The 19635-nt window shown below is 35.8% G+C and overlaps 1 protein-coding gene across 1 annotated transcript in view; it reads right to left on the reverse strand.

The window, feature by feature from the left end:
* The window catches only part of FSTL5 (follistatin-like 5), a 294559-nt gene that overhangs the window by 88937 nt on the left and 185987 nt on the right, over window positions 1-19635 (reverse strand). Inside the window, exon 6 of the mRNA XM_004685214.2 lies at window positions 18993-19113. Within this exon, the coding sequence (XP_004685271.1) occupies window positions 18993-19113 (121 nt within the window). The remainder of the gene's footprint in view (window positions 1-18992; window positions 19114-19635) is intronic.

A 19635-nucleotide genomic window follows, 5' to 3' on the forward strand; every position in this document is an offset into this window, starting at 1 on the left:
ATTATTTTATTTTTGTCATATATATGTGGTCAGAAGTAAAACAGAAATCACTTTTGACGCTGGGGCAAGGTCTCTATGTGTCTTGTAGCTCACACCGTGGTTGCTTATCTAGGCTGGCTCACATCTACAACTGATTCACATTCTCTCAAGCCTTATGCATTCTCGGACATTATGCTCATTCAGTTTTGCACAAGAGTGACCCAGGATCTCATTACACTCACCTCATAAGGCTGGAGTCAGTGAGAATTGACTTGGATACCAGGCTAATCGCCTAAGTTCCAACTCATGCTCTCTGGTTTGTATCTTCCCTTAGTCTTCCCCACTTCACCTCTGTTTTCCCTTCCCAAGTCCCTTAATTGTGTTTTGTTGGTCTATGTGTCTATTCTAGGCTACCATCACACCATGTCCGATATATCACTTCCTGGTAGCATTTTCAGTTTGTTCGTCATCATCAGTTCCTCAAATTAGTACATCATCTGAGCAAGGACTGGGAGATTTTGAGAAAAGGGGAGCTTGTATTTAATGCCTGGGAAGTTAGAGTACCATCAAGAATGACAGCAAGTTCTTCAAAGAGTATACCTATTATTTGCACACCGTTGTATACTTAGCATCTAATGTATTATAAGATAGATGTCAATCTACAGTTGTAAAATAAATTACATATTGGGCCCTTCCTGGTGGCGCAGCGGGTTAAAGTGCAGCACTGAGAAACTAAAGCCACTTCCGCATGAGTTCGATTCCCGCCTGCCCCGGAGGTGACCACATGGCGTGGCAGACCTCTCCTGACCCGCCCTCTGCTCCCCTCAGCAGTGTACTTCGTCGATCTGCCTGTTCTGCTCCCCACTCTGTCTCAGGTGAAGCCTCTCGCCGCCCCTGAGCTTCTGGCCTGTACCCCAGTTCTGTATCACAAATAAGTAAATCTTTAAAAAGTAATTACATATGTGTGAGCAAATGAATGAATGAGACCTTGATATCAGCTTCCTGTTTTATCAAATACCATTATATGATGATGTTTGGCTTAATTCACTTTGATTTCATTTCTGCTATTCCTTACTAAAGCTGTGCTTGCCGTTATTGTTTCTGTTCTTGTCAATCACATGCTTCCTCTGCTATGCCTGCTGTTAATGGTCTGTGTCACCTGCAAAATCCAAGCTGATCAAAGCCTCTAGGTTTTTGGATATTACCTCTGCTTTCTGTTCCTTTCCCTTCTGTAGTCTTGTACCTTAGTTAATATACAGTATTTCAGAAAAAGCTGCTAATTCAATATCACCCTTACAATTTGGTGGGTGACTACACAGATTATTTTTTAGCCAGGTACACAATAGCAAATGTAGAAACATTAAACGTAAAATTAGGTTTATTGACATAAGACAATCCAACTGAGTTTTCTAAATAGTACCTCATTATTATAGATGATCTAACCAAAGTAAAATATAAATAGTCATACTAGGGAGCTAAAAGGAAAATATTCAAGTTTACATTGTTAAAGTATTCTCTGTACATGAAAATTAAATGAGTTTAAAAAAGAGTTATTCATCATTTATCATATATATATACATATCTCCTGCCTAAGTCTCTTAGCAGATAATGTTTAATATTAGATTTTCCTTACTTTATAATTATGGGAATTTTATTATTTAAATGAATGATAGTGAATCTAAAAACAAATATTGACAAAAATACCACCTTATTAACCATGCACATATCTCTCAAAACCCATATTACTTTTAAACTAATTTTAGAATTTAAAAATACCCAATAATAATTTAAAATAATAGTCACAGCAACCAGGGATCATTCACTCTGGAAATATATAACTCTGAATCTAAAATCTTAGTTCCCTTTACATAAGAGCTGTAATTTTCAGTATTATCAACAGATGGCACCACTACTTATTATATTTTTGTTACTACACACACACACACACACACACACACACACGGCAAATCTATATCACTTAATTGAATATTTTTTCCTCTCTCAATAATTTACTCTCAATAAACAATGTGTTATTTCCATGATAGGTTAGTTTACAAGGTTCTCTTTCAAAGTGAGATGATCTTTTCAGAAAACATAATTACTGTAAAATGCTTTGTTATCCTCTACAAAATTTTCCAGGTAGTTTTTAAGAAATATATTATTATTATTATTGTTGTTGTTGTTGTTGTTGTTGTTGTTGTTGTTGTTGTTATTTTATCATCATCATGAAAACATTCTGACTTAGAATACCATTTGTTGGAAAGGTGATAGTTGTAGTGGTTAGAGTTATCACTGGTTGTTTTTCTTTCCCATTACTTTTTATATTAAAATAATCAATGATCTTAAAAAGTAGGTTGGCGTAAACTCTTAAAACTGAATAGCATATATTAGCTTTTAAGAGCAAGTTTATTACTCATAATCACATATATTTTTTCTATTGTTAATCTCCCGAGCAATGATATGACAGAAGAGATATCTGCATTGATGATGCCTATTCTCAAATCACTATTATGGATGTGAGTATACAGCATTTTCTATTTACCTTCTGGCAGAGATTATTTAAGCTAATTTGTATTAGTTGGAAATGCGGATCTAAATGCAAAAACAGACTTTTCAGGCCTCCTTAATTAAATAAAACAATCAGAACCTTCCAATCCATGATGGTTTCTCACTTTCTTCTGGCATTTCTTGTCTGTCATCATCATCATATTCACCATAATTAACAAGAACATTTTAATTTTACACTTCATCTAGATGGAATATTTTATTGGCACTAAAGTTAGAAGTATGCTTACCTAATAATAGCAACTAAATTAACACTCCTTCTACTTACTATCATCTCAGTAAAGACACTTAAATACAGGCACATGTGGAGATAATGCAATGTTCATGATACACCTTTCTCTCTGACTTCTTATCTGTGTGTGTCAGTTGTGCTATTAGGAGAACAGTGAAGCAAGCCAGGAGAGGTCGGTGGCCCAGTTTGAAAGCGGTCTTCTTTTGCACTTTAGACACGACATTTTGAATTTGGCACCTCAAATTCAAAAAAGCTACATGAATGGAAGCTATACCCTTGCTTATGCCACCAGAACATTATTGAACAGCCTGCCCTGCTACGAGGGTGATCCACGTGCTGATTTCACCATGGTGTAACTCCCGACACTAAGTTGTTGGTTGTATAAAAATTGGCTAACGTTCGCCAATCTACAAGCCAGTGAGCTGACTACATACTTCCGTGGGTTAAACCTAATTCCAATCCAAACAACAGAATAGAGCAGTAAGAATTTGTTTACTATTTACAAATGCAAAAATTAAGTCTATAGAGAAAATAAAGGATGTATGATGTGTGGTCTTGTTCTTCAAATATTTAATTATAAAGCTTCATAAACATTAAACATAAACTATAGGAGGTGATCAGTGGCACAATGGGTTTAAACTCAGCACTGTGGAGCTAGGCAGCCGCTTCAGTGTTAGTTCCAATCCCGGCCAGAGAAGTGACCCATATGGTTCAGCAGACCTCTTCTGACTCACCTGCTCCTCCCCTCAGCAGTACACTGCTCCATCTGTGTGTTCTGCTTCCCACTCTCTGATGAATCCTCTCACGGCCCCTGTGCCCATCACTGGCCTATACCCCAGTTCTGTATGCATAAATAAATATTTTTTTAAAGATTTATTTATCTGTGCATACAGAACTGGGGTACAGGCCCAAGGCTCAGGGGTGGTGAGAGGCTTCACCAGAGACAGAGTGAGGAGCAGAACAGGCAGATCTAGGAAGTACACTGCTGAGGGGAGCAGTGAGCAGGTCAGGAGAGGTCTGCCGCGCCATGTGTTCACCTTCGGGACAGGTGGGAATCAAACTCATGCGGAAGTGGCTTTATTCTTAGTGCTGTGCTTTAACCTGCTGCGCCACCAGGGAGGGCCCAAATCTTAAAAAAAAAAAAAAAAAAAAAAAAACTATAGGGAAGGTATTGTGAAATCAAATGAACCACTTCTAATAAAAAAAAAATGCCTAGTAATGTTGGATGTTGGAGGTGAAAAAGATTATGTGAGTTGCATGGTTGATTGATATGTTATGAACAAACTGCATTAAAAATATAAAAACCATGAAAATAAAAAAAAAGGTTTATCAATTTGAAGAACTCATAAAAGCTGGTATATAGATTGTGAACACATGAGTCTTTTTTCCAGGGCACAAGTAAGCAGCACTATTGACTGAATCATTGCTATAAATATGATCTGTTTCATTGCTAGGTTTATCTCTAAAATATTCTTTCCATTTGGTCAACTCTAAAATTGACACAGGTTCAAATAATAAAATCACATTGTTTGACATATTGTAAGGCAGATAAGGGGAGCAGGGGAGCTCCATGACATAGATGATTTCAGTGGGTCCAGGCATGACTTTGTTCAGCTGCCTGATTACAGTAAGTATTGCTTTGAAATTTGAAAATGTACTATTTTGAATTGAACTACAATTTAAACATCATATGAAAGTACCTCAATAATTATACAGATCAAATGAAAGAATCAAGAAAATATCATCGCCAATAAAGGTAAAACAACACAGGAGAAAGATTAGACAAATTCATTAATTTAAATGAAGTAAAATTTATTTTTAGAACATATGGATTAACAAGTACACATGTAAATTGCGAAAGGTGCTTAAAATCTAATTAAGCTATCTTGAGAGTGCCCTCATGTTAAATCTTTAAGATCAAATAAGCCTCATTATCGCATTAACCTTCTTTCGACTCTCTTGTTATACAAGTGTCATTACATTAATTAGTCATTATACTGTTCTTTAAGTGCTGGCCACCTCATGAGTGTTTTGTAACATTACTCAGTACTAGTATACAGAGAAATAATCATAAAATTTCCTTCCCATAGACCCATGTCAAGTAGTCCAGTAAACCATGCCACCCTAATTTAAATGTATGTAGGTATAATCAGACTATAATGGCAAAGAAAAATAAGGTTGTTGTAGTAAAAAAAAAAAAAAAACAACATTAAATGCATTTACTTGCCCATAAGATAACATAAAAGTACATTTGCACATACTAGAAAAGAATCCTGGTTGAGTGAATGTAGATCTGAATCAATGGTAGATCCGTACAAAACAACCACCTGAGAATGAGTCATCTACCTGAGAGACATGATCCTATCAGCACAAGACCACGCCTCTATTCATTCAGGTGGACTCTCTCCCCCAGCAGTTATGCAGTTACTCAGTCCTCTGGCCGGAAGAGGACAAAACATGCCTGCAAGCATTTTTAGGAAGGCTGGGTAATTTTTCCCTTCTCACATTTGGGTGTTGGTAATAGGAGACCAGCAACAGTGGCTCGGCCACTGAGGGCCGAAGTCTAATGTTGTCCAACAACGTCTGACTTCATGGACAAACTAAATTATAGCAGCTAAGGCATGTGACATATAGCTCAACCACGTTCCCTAAGCAACTGTTTCCACAGAGTATATGAAATGTTGTGCTTTCTATGCAACTTCCAATGCATCTTCCTGTTCACTGGCTTAGAAGGTAAGATCATGAGAACAAGAGAGATGTGTTGTTTACTTATCTTCTCAATATCCAACATCTGATGCTTTAAGAAACTTTGAGAAGTTCACATAGTAAAATGTGTATGATACAAATCGCATTAGAAGGAATCAAACCTTTTGAAATGGTATATACACCTTGGAGAATTTCATTTTTAAATAGTAGGAACATTGGTTTGTATACATTGCTAACTCAGAAGGTGACTTTAAGCTATATACTTTCGCAAATATGTGCTAATTAAATTTGATTCCCTTGGATGAATTTTTCCCCATAAGTGAGTAATTGTGTTTATTCTGACAGAGCTTTGTCTAACAAAAACAGACCTTAGGATGCAGCCACCCTGTATGGGCTGGCATAGCTCAATTTTGAATTACACAGGTGTACTTTGATCTGGCATTCATTGAGGGCAGAAGGGCCTTTGTTATGCACCAGTAAGTGGCTTCTGCTATGTTTCTCCACCACCCACATTTGTAGGCAGCATTTTTGTGGATTATCCTTAAGATTGAGGCAGTTAATTTGCATTAGTGTTACAAAGCATTTAAGTATAAGCTAGAGTTCTAAATTATTATTAGCAACTCTAGAGAGGCAGCACTACACTGACTACCCAAATCCCCATAACTACCTTTAGTTATAAAGAAGGGATTTTGCAGGACTAACTAGAATGAGGAGCTGTTCAAAGACTCCGCTGTACCATTCCACAGTCCACTTCTAGGTGGTCACAAGTGTCCTGGTTTCCTTCTTAATTACATTAACTTTGAGTGTGGCTTTAGACTGCAAATATATGCAATGTGTCTTCAACCAAGGAGACATTCATTTCATTCACACGCACACACACACGTGTGTGTGTGTATACATATATATGTATATATATGTGTGTGTGTATGTGTGTGTGTGTGTTGTGTGTGTGTTAGTAAACAGGCACACTATACAAACTATATTAGTAAATCTCAAAGTCTGGGTAAAAGAGCAATTCAATGAAAGCATCACAAAAGCATATGATAATCTCCACTATCTGTAAGAATTAGCTTTGAAGTTTTGCTCAATAAATTAAGGGGCTGAAATGGTTTAAAATACAAATTTTAATTTCTTTTAATCAGGGCATGAAGAATAGAAAATGAAAACAAAATGAAGAATGAAGAACTGATTAAACTGGATAGAGATTTATTTCAAAGAACCTCTTAGAGGACAGAGCAGTCAACAATTATGAAATAGGAAATTAGATTTTGAAATCTAACACACACACATACAGGTACCATGCAAAGGCCACTCTGAGAACTAACTTCTGCTAGGAAAGCTATTAGAAAAGGAGGAAGTGCATTAATTTTCTACTTAATAAAACTATAGATAGTCCCCAGTATTCTGATAACAGAGAAGACTAGAACATCGTGGGAGAGCATAATGAAATTATTCTTGAAAGGAATCCAGAACCAGGAGCTAATAAGAGTTTTATTCATCCATTTATGTGCATTATTTCAACAAATAGTCATTGAGTCATAATCAAGTGTAAGGCATTGTTCTGGACAACAGCAGTAAGTGAGGGGGGAAGGGAGGGAAGGCAGGAGGAAAGGGGAGAGGGAGAGAATATTTCTCCAGTCAATGATGATCAAAAATAAGCTAAAAAAATATTAAATGAGTTTCTCTATTTAGTTTAATCTAAGGCACTATCATATATCCACCACTTAAAAATTCTGCCAGTTAACAGACACTGTCTATTAAATTGTAAATTAAATTATTTATTTATTTTTATAAACAGACATTAGAAAATGCATCTCTACTTCAAAAGTGTTCAACTATGAGGGGAAAGCAATGTAGTAGCATGTAAGGATGTAGGATCCATGCAATCTGTTATGAGGTAATAGTGGTATTTATAAATAGAGTTGAAAGGAACTGAAAGTGTGGGAAGGCAGGAGCTAGTTACAATTCTAAATTGTGTAGTCTGGAAGAAATTCATTGAGAAATGGCCATTTAATGATGAGCTGAAAGAAGCTGGAACTGAGCCTTGCAGGAATCTGGCAAAGTAGCTTCAGGCAGAGGGAATAAGTAATTGCAAACTCTTATATTCAAGAATGAAAGTTCAGTGAGTGTTAACTGCATTGGAGTGCATTTGGCAAGGGAGACAGATGTGGGATAGGAAAGATGGAGTACTTAAGGTTGTGAAGGGCATTCAAAATACTGGCTTTTCATTTGTGTGACATGGTAGTTATAATAAGATTTAAGCAGATGGAAGTATGACCTAATCTCATAAATGTAATACTCGCAAGTATCTATCAGGTGTTTAAACCAATTTTGGGGAATTTTGTGTAAGAAAAACAAAGACGCACAGTATGAAATTCTCATGGCATCCCAGAGGGTACTTCACAGAGCCAGTCATTGCAGGTGGTCCTAGCAATATATTCTGTAAGTATTGTGCACATGACCGGGAAGTTCGCGGAATAAAACTCAGAGGAAAGACACAGCCAAGATGAGACATTCTAAATAGAATCCAGGCAAGACAATGATGGATCATATCTGGACATAGGTTAAATATTGTTCTAATGGAAGAGTCGCCCCTGGGTGGGATTCCCCAAGTCATTAAGGAGAAGGTGGTGGATATTTGTTTGAACTGTGAATGCTTCTGACAGACTCAGATGCAATATTCTCAAATCTCTTCCTGGACAGATCCCACAGGACCACAGATAAAGAAATACATCAGAACAAAAAACATTTGGACCAAAAAGCAGAGAGCAATAAAAAAGAAAGAAGGCACATCTCCCCAGCATTCTGCTCTACCAAAGGAAAAAGAAAAGGGTCCAAATTAAGATGGCTCAACTGTTAGAGAGTGGCTCTCAGGAAGAAAGCCTGAAAGAATGAATGAAACAAATAATAGAGAAAGAACATTAGAAGCAGGGGAAATTTTAGCAGAAATAAATGCCCTACAAGGTCTAGAACCTTCCTAAACTGAGGGAATGATGCATTGGGGAGCTGACAGAGTGGTACTGCCCTGTGGCAGCCCCTTCACAGCACAGACATCACACACATCAATATCAATTTTATTTTCAGAACGCAGTGTGGGGTCTTAGTGAAATCTCTACGGTCTTGGCTTCGCAAAGACAAGTAATTCCTTGTGTCACTTTGTCTAAAACACCTCTTTCCAAGGGTATTATAATTATCTTAGAGTGTTTTCTTAGAAGTGACATTCTGCTCGGCTTGAGCATTCTCCCAGAATGCTTATGAGCACTGGCTCCCTATGGCCAAACCAGATAAGGGGCTCCTTTTTCTCTCCGAGCTGAGAGCTCATTTAGCTTTCACAAATGATCTTGTAAGGCACCAACTTGTGCAAGTCCTTATAAGTAAAATTTTTCTGTTACTGAAAGACCTGACAATTGCATTTCTGACACCTTACTTTACCTATTGTCTCATACATTATCTGGAGATCCAGGGGGGTCTCCAAAGCTGAAGAGAAGAATGATTCTATAATGATCTGTGGTGGGAATCTGCTTTTACTTCAATTTCTACAATTACCAGAAAACATGACGCAGCAATATAAAATCATTTTAAGTTTTTTTAAAGTTTGCTCATAATTTCCATGCTTCATTTCAAGGGTAAGTAAAAAGAGATCACAGGCTGGAATGCAAAGCCACATCACACATGATACTGTGACTGAAGGGTAGGATTGTGGATTGCTCAAGACTCCATCAATATTGTCCCTCTACCAGTGCAGAATTGGTCAATAGTAGAGATGAAAAGTAAACTGGTACACAGAGGTAGAATGCTGAGTAAATTGCTGGAATTAACAGAACAATTACATAGTTAATGGCTGTATAAATTATAAATCTTGATATGCATCCATAAAGTGCTATGGTGGTTTGATAGTTTGCATATGCTTGGGTCCATTATAACACTCAGGTACAGTGGCTTAAATGAAATACAAGTTCTATAGATTGTTAAAGGGAAGTTTGGTAACTTGATATTGTTACATCATTTACTGAATGTGTCTCCTATTGTTACTGTAACAAATTGTAATAATCTTAATTGTTTAAAGCAGGAAAACTTTACTCTTTCTTAGGTTTCCAGGGCGGAAGAGTTGGTTCATTTTGGAGGCTCTAAGTGAATGTCTGTTTCCTTGAAATTTCTAAGTCCTGAGTCAGTCTTTGGTCTGATCCCAACCCTTGCCAGGGTCACCAAAACTCCTATCCCCTTCTTAAAATTCCTTGCTTCTCTGGAAGGAAGACTGCAATAATTACATTGAGAACCCACCTGGATAATATGTCCATTTCAAGATGTTTAACTTAATAATTTATGAAAGACCTTTTTGCCATATCAGTTAATATCCACAAGTTCCAGGGAATAGGCTAAGGACATCATTTCAGAAGACCTCATTTAGTCTAGAACATCCAGGTACTTTCTATCTTTTTCTTCTGCTAACTTCAAACCATGATATTCTTTTTTTTTTTTTTTTTAAAGTAAAATTTTCTCTGTTGGCTCTCCCTAGTGGTGAACTGGTTAAAGCATCACACCATGAAACTCTCAGAAGCCACTGCAGCAAGAGTTAGATCCCCAGCCAGAGAGCTGACTCACATGGTATGGCAGACCTCTCCTATCCTGCCCACTGTTCTCCTCAGCAGTGTATTTCAGAAGATGCGCCTGTTCTATTCTCCACTTTGTCTCTGGTGAATCCTCTCACCACCCACACCTCTGGCCTGTACCCTAGTTCTATAAACATGAGTAAGTAAATCTTTAAAAAATAAAATTATCCATCAGCTGTCACCTTCAGACCCATATTCCAGGGAGCAGACACAGGGACAAGAACAGGCTTAGGCACATATTTCCCCTTTTTATGATCAGAACTCAGTCACGACATTTATAGTTATCATCATATTCCAAAGGCAGAAAACTTTGTCCCGGGCAAAGGGATGTGAGAAAGATTATTCTAGGTGGGTAGTCTTCAATAAGAATTACTTGCAACTTCTAAATTTATTTGGCAGAGTATTGATGATGTTGGCATTAGCTATATCTAATAACTCTCAGAACTTTTACAAATGAGGGTCATGAGAAAACCTGCCTTTAGCTGCTACAACCTTTCAGTGTTTTAGAAGAATGGTCCCTATGATATATATATATATATAGTCATGATAGAAATATTACAGCAGATTTGCCCTCTGCTGTAGATGAGTAGAAGAAATATGTAACAACTCTTATCAGTTAGGGTACCAGCTGCAGAAGACTATTATCTATGAAATAAGAGAAAAAGAAAATATAATTACATGAGCTGTAATTACATAATGTGGCTAATAATTACCCAAATTATATATATATATATGTTCATTCCAAGGGTTGAGTAATCTTTGCAGGATTAATCGAATTAAAGGAAACAAACCAAGACATATCATAATTTAATAGCTGAAATCCAATGAAAAAGGTAAAACATCCCAAAAAGCTGACAGAGGAATGAAAAAAGCCAGGTTAGAAATACTCATACAAGCCAGAGTGAGTAATGTGACACCTATAGTTTTGAAAGAAAAGCAAACAAAAAACCCTGCCTACAGAAAAATATCTTTAGTCAAATAGACTGAGAACATTTTAAAAGATGATTATAGCCTATAAGGGAAATTTCTTTAGATGAGGTATGGGTAGGATTAGAAATGCAAATTTAACAGCATTGCTCACATGCTTCTGTAAAGACTCACTTTGAAAGATATTTAACTATTTAAAGCAAAAAATAAAACAACATTCTATGAAATTTACAACAGGTAGAGGTAAAATGTTTGAAAGAATTATCAGATGGAAAGGAAAGAAATTAAAACATAACATTTTCAGGTTTTTATATGTCAACTGTCAAAGTTTTATTGAAAGATACATTGCATATTGTAAATAAGCTTAAACTTCACCTTAAAAAATGAACCAATGCATGTAACCAATATCACACCTGTGTACTACTGTAGAATCTTAAAGATATGCATTACAACATAACGCAGAACCCAAGAAAACAGTGAGTAAAGGACAGATGTGACTACTTGAAAACAAGTAGCTGATGGTACATTTAATCCAGTAGGGTAGTGAGGATATATATGTTGAATTTACTCCAAAGCTAATTAAACATTACTAGAGCCTCTCTCACTGAAAGGGGACAAAATTAGGAAGGACCTTCATTCTTTGAACTTTACTTGTACTTAAAACTTTTGGACTTTCATTAGCTGTTATGTCAAAATAAAGACAGGGGAATTTAATTTGGAATTTTAATTACCTTGGAATAATTCTTCAGAACTTTAACTTCTGAAGTTGATTTCTCCCTGGGAATTTAATAATTAGATTATATATTAAATTTGAAGCATTTCCATGTTCATGTTATTGCAAAATTGGAGAAGCTTGATGTGATTTAATCAAGATGCAGAAGCTATGAAGAATTGTACTGAATAGCATAACTAGACATAATTTAGGATGGGAAATAATAATAAAGTTTTGAGGTTTTGGAGTTAGTGCATTGATGTATGTTATATTAAAAATTATTCTATAGGTAAACACAAAGTGTTCACAGTAGATTGAGGTGGGGGAAGCAAGAAAAGGACAAGAATAATCATTTAGGTAAGAACTTTCCAAATCAGGAGTATGATTAAAAAAATAAAACAAAACATAGTTTAATACAGTTGATAAGGAAGTAACTCAGGAAGCACAACTTAGAGAATAGGGAAAAGGAGACAGGAAGCAAAAGCAGGGAAGGCTCAAAAGGGGGGGGGAGAACTGAAAATGGAAGGAAGAAATCAAGGTCTATGCAGGAACATGATATTGCTATAGACAAAAGGACTATTCAATATGAACCATTTGAAGAATCTTGCAGAATGCACACAGAATCTTCCCAACCAGTGGGAACTTGTGCTTGCTACCTATTGACTTATGCCTGTACAGTGTGGAACTGAGGTATAGGCCTGTTGTGTGGATGGGGTGGTAAGAGGATTCACCAGAGATAGAGTGGGAGCAAAATGGGTGGATCTACTGAAATATACTGGGAGGAGCAGTGAAAGAGACAGGAGAGGTCAACTGTGATGTGTGTTAGCTCCTTGGCCAGCAATCAAGCTCATGTCACAATGGCTGGTGGTAGCTTGATGTGCTGAGATTTTAACTCCTGTGCCACCAGGGAGGTTTTGGGAATGTTCACCACCAGATCTGAGCTCACCTGAGTAGGTCTGGAGCAAGACATCAGTATTGTCTCCGGCATGACCTCATGAGGAGGAGACTGATTTATTATGTAGCTGATCTCACCTGCTAAGGGGTAGCTATCCCCCAAGATCACAGTACAATTACATTCATATCCCCACTTCTCATTTTTCTAGTGAGTAAAACTGCTAGTGCAGTCATTCTCAAACTTTATCATTAGAATCATCAGGATTCTGATCATTCCACTGGTCTCCATACCTCCTGTCTAAAGCTTCTGTCAATAGGTGAGGATATGTCCTGAGGGATGGCATTTAAAACCAGTTATTGAGGCTCCATGCTCACAGCCACACTTCAAGAATCACTGAGTCATAGTGACTCTTCTTTGAAGCTTCTCTTTCTGTTGCTCCCCACCCCTGTTCTCTCTCTCCCACCCCTTACACATACAGAGTGGAAGGCAGTGAGAGGGGAGAAGGCAGGAACAGGAATGTCACTGTCATTATGTCTGCTTCCTGTTGTTGGAAAATTTCATTTCTGTCTGGACAATGGCCATGGAGAAGCTCAAGGGAAGGCTGCCTGTGAGTGAATAAGGAGGCTCGTTCAATTCAGTTATGCAAAAAGTTCACTTCTGCCCTGACTTAAAGCACTTTCTCTAAATAGCTTTGTCTGTAAAGGAGCCGATGCTTTGATGTCTATATGTCTGGCTCTTTTTTTTTTCTTTCTTTTAGATGTTTCCGAACTTTGAAGGAGAAAGATAAGGATGTTCCATGTAGGCACCCTATAAAATCAGCAGCTTTGTGCAGAAGTTTTTTATATGAGTAGGAAAACACATTCACTTGGAGTTCTGTGTGCAGGCTTAAATGATATGGAGAGAAAAATAACAGCAGCCCTATGTGAATATGGGCAAGCTTCCTGCCTAGAGGGTAGTGTAAACACTGAATGACTTTTAAAATTTCAAACATTCTGTATCATAAGCTGAAGATCTAAAGACAATTTGCTTTATGTAAAAAGAAAAAGAAAACCATGAAATGAATTCCTATGGTAGAGTCAAGTGCCTTTGATTTATACATAATGTTTCTTCTGACAAGGACACAGAAGCATGCTCATATTTCAATAATCTAATTTTGCATTGTTTGAAAAGAAACAGGGCTATTGATAGACTTTTATTTGGCCTGCATCAAGGGATATTTAAATAGACTGCACTTCAAAAACACTCTTTCACAAATTCCAATAACTTGAAATGTTTTCAGAGCTTTTTATGGTAATCAATGAGATATTTTATTTTTACTACTAATTGACAGATTGTTAAGATAAATATGTTAAATTTCGTATGAAAACTGATTTTCTAAAGGTCTTTTAACCTCTTCTGAAAAGTGGATGGAGAATGGAAATGGAAAATGAGTTAAACTAGTTTTAGAGATTTATTGGGTCCATAAATGTGCTATTTGCCTAGTTAATTTGCATTTTCTTGTATTTTTCCAGAGTCAAAGTTTATTCCCAGTTATTCTTTTGTTATTATCCTATAAAGATATTCTGAGTAATCTCAAGTTTACTGTACCTCTTTATGCACAAAACATACATTTTAAGTTATTATGTACAATGCAAAACAACACAAAACCAGAATAAAAGTGAAATTTCCAGGGAAGGGACACTTGCAAATCACACACACAGCTGCTGTATTAACTCACTAATTTAGAAATATTTAATTATAAAGTGTCATTGGTCTATTACAGTTTTGCTAAGTCTTTTGACATTTTGTGACAAAGATGGTAGTTGCCTATCCAATATTTATCCCCACCGCCCTTTTCCCTTCCTTCTAAATAGATGAACCCTTAATTGGTTAAAAAAAAAATAAAACTTTGAAATCCCTGTACTTAGTTATCATTGGTATTTCCATTAAAATACTTTTAAGTGTGTTTGTCTAGGCATCAGATGTTATTTATTTCTCTCACTGTCTTGTCCTTTTTTCTTTTTAAAATGTGAATATAATAACTGGAATAACCACCACCACTTGGAAAATAGAGGATGTCATTGAGAATGGAAGTTGTGTGCTAAGCACAAAAGGGAAACAGGAGCCTGAGGACATTAGGGGGTTGTTATCCTGAACCAGGGCACTTGGATGATTTTATAAGCAAGGAAAGAACACTGCTCTAGCAACTGCAAAGTAATCTTTACTGATATGTGAGTGTCTTGGTGGTGGGTGTGCTATGGTTATACAGATCTGAGGACATATAAACCTTACCTCTGAATCACATACAGCGATGTAAATCAGGATTAACACAATAAAATAAAAAATTAAAATTCTGTGGTTAAAAAAAGTAAAAGAAAAACAAAACTAATTGTAGCCCAAAAATCAACTGAAAAAAAAAAAAAAACTTAAGTAAAAATGAAAAACAAGTAGAACCCACTTGCTTGCAACAAGGAGATTTTGATTCAGTAAATAATCACAACAAAAAAGAGACAAGAAAACAGACTGACACTTTCCACAACAACACAGCATCTACAGGGAACATTCACCACTATGTTATTTTGACCTGTCCTAACAAGAGTACATAGCATCATGTTTAATGGCTATGTCTGAAAATCTGTGTCAAATGGCTGAGATTAGAAACACAAGCATAAATCCTTTTGCACTTTCCTCCTACTTTTTTCCAGCAGTTCATTCAAATTTTTCACCTGACATCTTGATCCACGTTTAGTTGCCAACTGGGCTTCTATCAGAAACCAAGACCAAGACCTACTGTGTTGAGTGCCAATGACAGCCAAACCAGGAAATCCCCAATCTTTTCACTCTTTAACTACGATTCCCCCCTGACTTTCAAGTAAGTGCTCATTCTAATTAATATATATTTTAACTTTATTTATTTATGCATATAAGAAGTGGGATGTAGGCCAGAGATGGGGGTGAGCAGATTCACTAGAGACTGAGTGGGAAGTAGAACATGTGGATTATCTGAAATACACTGCTAAAGGGAGCAGTGGGTGGGTCAGGAGAGGTATGCTGCACCACATAGGTCACCTCCCTGGCCAGCGAATGAACTCATGCTGCAGGGGCTGTGGAGAGCTTCATAGCACTGACTTTAATCCCTGTGCCATCAGGGAGGCTCTTAAGTCATGTTTTCTCTTATTAACCTCAGCATCAAGGATCAATCTCTCTTGTCATATCTATCTGCATTAATTCCTATTTTAACTCTTTAAAGCTTTGATTTAGGATGTTAAGTATAGTCTATGCACAATGATATCTAAATATTCAACTATATGTCTCACTCTTTTCTGACCTCTAGACTTTTATACTAAACTGTATACTTGACTATTCCACCTGGATAAGTACATTTAAATCAATTTGTCAAAATAGATTAATTTTACTCAATTTCCAAATATGCCGCTTCTTTGCTCTTAATGGCATACCCACATACCTAATGTTAAGTTCAAATTCTTTAGAACATTTTTAAGCTTTCTTTTTCTCTTAGTCATATGCCAATACTTAGTAATATAGTCCAATATACTTCAAAGTACATTATAAATTTGACCATTTCTTTTACCTCAATATCGTTAACCTATATTTTAAGTCATTAAGTCTTCCTCAGACTTTTAAAGTAGCTTTTACTAGCTCTCAGTATTCCAGTCATTTTTAAACATAATTTATTTATTTTTATTTTTTTTACATCATTCTTCATTTTGTGCTTTTTTTCATCTCAGTTGTAATCCCCATATACCACCACTTCACTAGTGTGCCATCAATATAGCCTCGTGCACTCTTCCCACTCCAGTTTTGATCCCAACCCCATTTCCACTCCTGTAAAATTGTCTCTGGTTTGCAATTGTTCATTGTTTTCATTTTTACTTTATTACAACTGATTTTTTTTTTCCTGATCCCTTATACTCCTGATATGAGTGAAACCATCTGGTAGTTTTCTTTTTCTTTCTGGCTTATTTCACTAAGTATGATCCTTTCCAGTTCCATCCATGTTGCTGCAAAGGCATGAGTTTATCTTTTTGGATTGCTGAGTACTATTTCATTGTGAATATGTGCCACATATTTTTAATTCAGTTATAGTCTGGGGGGGCATTTGGATTGATTCCACATTCTCCTATTATAAATAGAGCAGCAATAAACATGGGGTGCAGATGTCCTTTTGAATCAAAGTTTTTGTGTCCTTTGGGTAGATACCTAGGTGTGGGATTGCTGGGTCACATAGAAACTCCATTGTTAGCACATTGAGAAAACTCCAAAAAGTTTTCCATGGTGATTGTACCAGTTTGCATTCCCAGCAGCAGTGTAAGAGAGTTCTTTTCTTGCCACATCCTTGCCAACATTTGTTATTGCTAGTTGTTTTAACACGTGCCATTCTTACTAGCATGAGATAATCTCTCTTTGTGGTTGTAATTTGCAGCTCCCTTATTACAAGTGATGTTGAACATTTTTTTTCATATGCCTGTTGGCCATCTGCATTTCCTCTTTGGAAAAGTGATGGGGTTGTTTATTTTTGTTGAGTTTCATCAGCTCTTTGTATTCTTTGTGATTAGTCCTTTGTCATTAGCACTGTGTGCAAATATTTCTCCCAATCAGTGGGGTGTCTCTTTGTTTTGTGTAATGTCTGCTTTGCTATACAGAAGCTCTTTAACTTGATGTAGTCCCAGATGTTTATCCTTTCCTTCACTATACTTGTTTTGGGAGATCTTTTAAGATGTTATTGAGTTGTATGCCATGTAGTGTTTCACCCACATTTTCTTCTAGATATTTTATGATTTCAGGTCTCATGTCTAGTTCTTTAATACATTTCATTTTTTTTTATGCATGGTACAAGGTAGTAATCTAGCTTCATTTTTTTGCACTTAGCATCTCAGTTTTCCCAACATCATTTGTTGAACAAATTTTCTTTGTTCCACACAAATGGACCAAAAAAGAAGGCAGGAATAGCTATATCTTATATCAAATAAAATATCCTTATTACTTATATCAAATAAAATATACTTGTTACTTATATCAAATAAAATATTACTTATATCAAATAAAATATACTTCAAACTAAAAAAGGTTAAAAAGACACAGATGGCTACTGCATTATTATTAAGGGAACAATACAGCAAGAAGACATAACACTCATTGACATAACATGCGTAAAGGAATGAGTGCCAACATTTAGCAGGAAACTATTGTCACCTATGAAACTATTGTCACCTGTGAAAAATGTATATTAGAGAAAATGCATACATAGTAGGAGACCCCAATACACCACTATCAACAACGGACATATCAACAAGACAAAAAAGAAGTAAAGACACTAAAGCTCTAAACAAGGACTTAGACCTCATGGGCTTAATAGACATCTATAGAACACTGCAACTCAAAAACAAATCTGAGTACATGTTTTTCTCAACACCACATGAACCATTCTCAAGGATTGACCACATACTGAGACACAGACAAATATCAATAGGTATACTAAGATTGAAATCCTACCAACTATCCCTTTTGACCATGAAGGAATCAAACTACAAATAAACCAGGTGAATAAAACACATTTTAAAAACCAATCAGAATGTGCAACCTTATTCACTACATAATTTGATCACTTCTCATTATGTTTAGAATGAGAATTCAAATATTAATCTAGGCCCACATTGCTCTATATGATCTAACACTAGGCTATCTCTTTCAAACCAGATGTCATTCCCCTTTTAAGAGGCATGACTGAACACGTTCTTGCCCCAAAGAAAGTCAGGTATATTTTTGCCTATTTTTTGTAAATCACAAAGTAGATACACACACACACACACACACACATCAATGTGACAATGAACATGTGCACATTCATGAGTTATACATGTTATCCTACACCTGCTATTCAACTAAGTAATAATAATTTCAATTAAATAACAAATAAAGTCCTGACAGAATGATGATAACACACTAGCCAATGTCTATAGTGATTAAATTCACCATTTAGGGTATAAAATTTGCTGTGCATAAATAAGTTTTCTATACCATCAAAATCAACTGGACAGATAATCCCATTTAAATTCTGAATGCTTATTTTATCAGCTCTAAAATTTTATATGACTATCTCATTAATATTCTAAAGATAAAAAAAATAAATTTCCTATAGTTTCAAATTTCAATTAGAAGGCATTATTATGTATTTCATGAAGAGAAAAAATGGTATAATACTCTTGGTCACTGTTCTTAAAAGTTTTATACTAGATCTCAAAACTCAGAAATGTGAAGAATTAATACAACTCAAAAAATTTGAAAATTTGTCTTCCTAGTCAACTGTGATACTGTGTGAATATCTAGTGAAGCCAAAAGGCATTACAGCAACACCACATTTCTTACCATTCACTTGGAAGATATGAGTCTGAAAGACTTGTTCATAGCCATCTGCATAGCAGGTGTAATTGCCCATGTGAGTCGTGGTAACCTTAGTAATATACAAAGACCCATCGTCTCCAAAGTCCTATAGAAAAAAAAAAATAACTGTTTGTATCTGAAATGTAACAATTCCTTTTATAAAAATGTGTATTTAGGTGCAAAGTAAATAGATAAAACTATTGTTCTTTAGTATGTAAAGTGCTATTAATCTAGTAATGTTTAAAGACATTTTTGTAAAGCATGTTTTACTTAAAAAATATTATCTCACCCATAATTATAGCTTTTAGTATTTATTGAGCACTTAATACACATATTAAAATACATATTAATCTAGCATATATTCAGTATTTAGCATACATAGATTTTTATAAGCCCATTAACAACATTTACAGTGGGATACATTTTCTAATTTAAAATGTCATTTCAAATTTATAGGAAAAAATGCATAATCATTTTTTTTTAAAAAAAGCCCACATTGCTAAAATCAATGAAGCACCTCCAGGGAAGCAAAGGCCAGAAGCAATTCTTTTCCACAAAGGCAATGGATATAGTGGCTAATATTGTCAAAATGAACTTTTTCTCTTTAAAAAAGAAATATATATATATA

The sequence above is a fragment of the Condylura cristata genome, unplaced genomic scaffold (assembly GCF_000260355.1).
Source record: "Condylura cristata isolate star-nosed mole 26May11 unplaced genomic scaffold, ConCri1.0 scaffold00018, whole genome shotgun sequence".
Taxonomy (NCBI): Eukaryota; Metazoa; Chordata; class Mammalia; order Eulipotyphla; family Talpidae; genus Condylura; species Condylura cristata.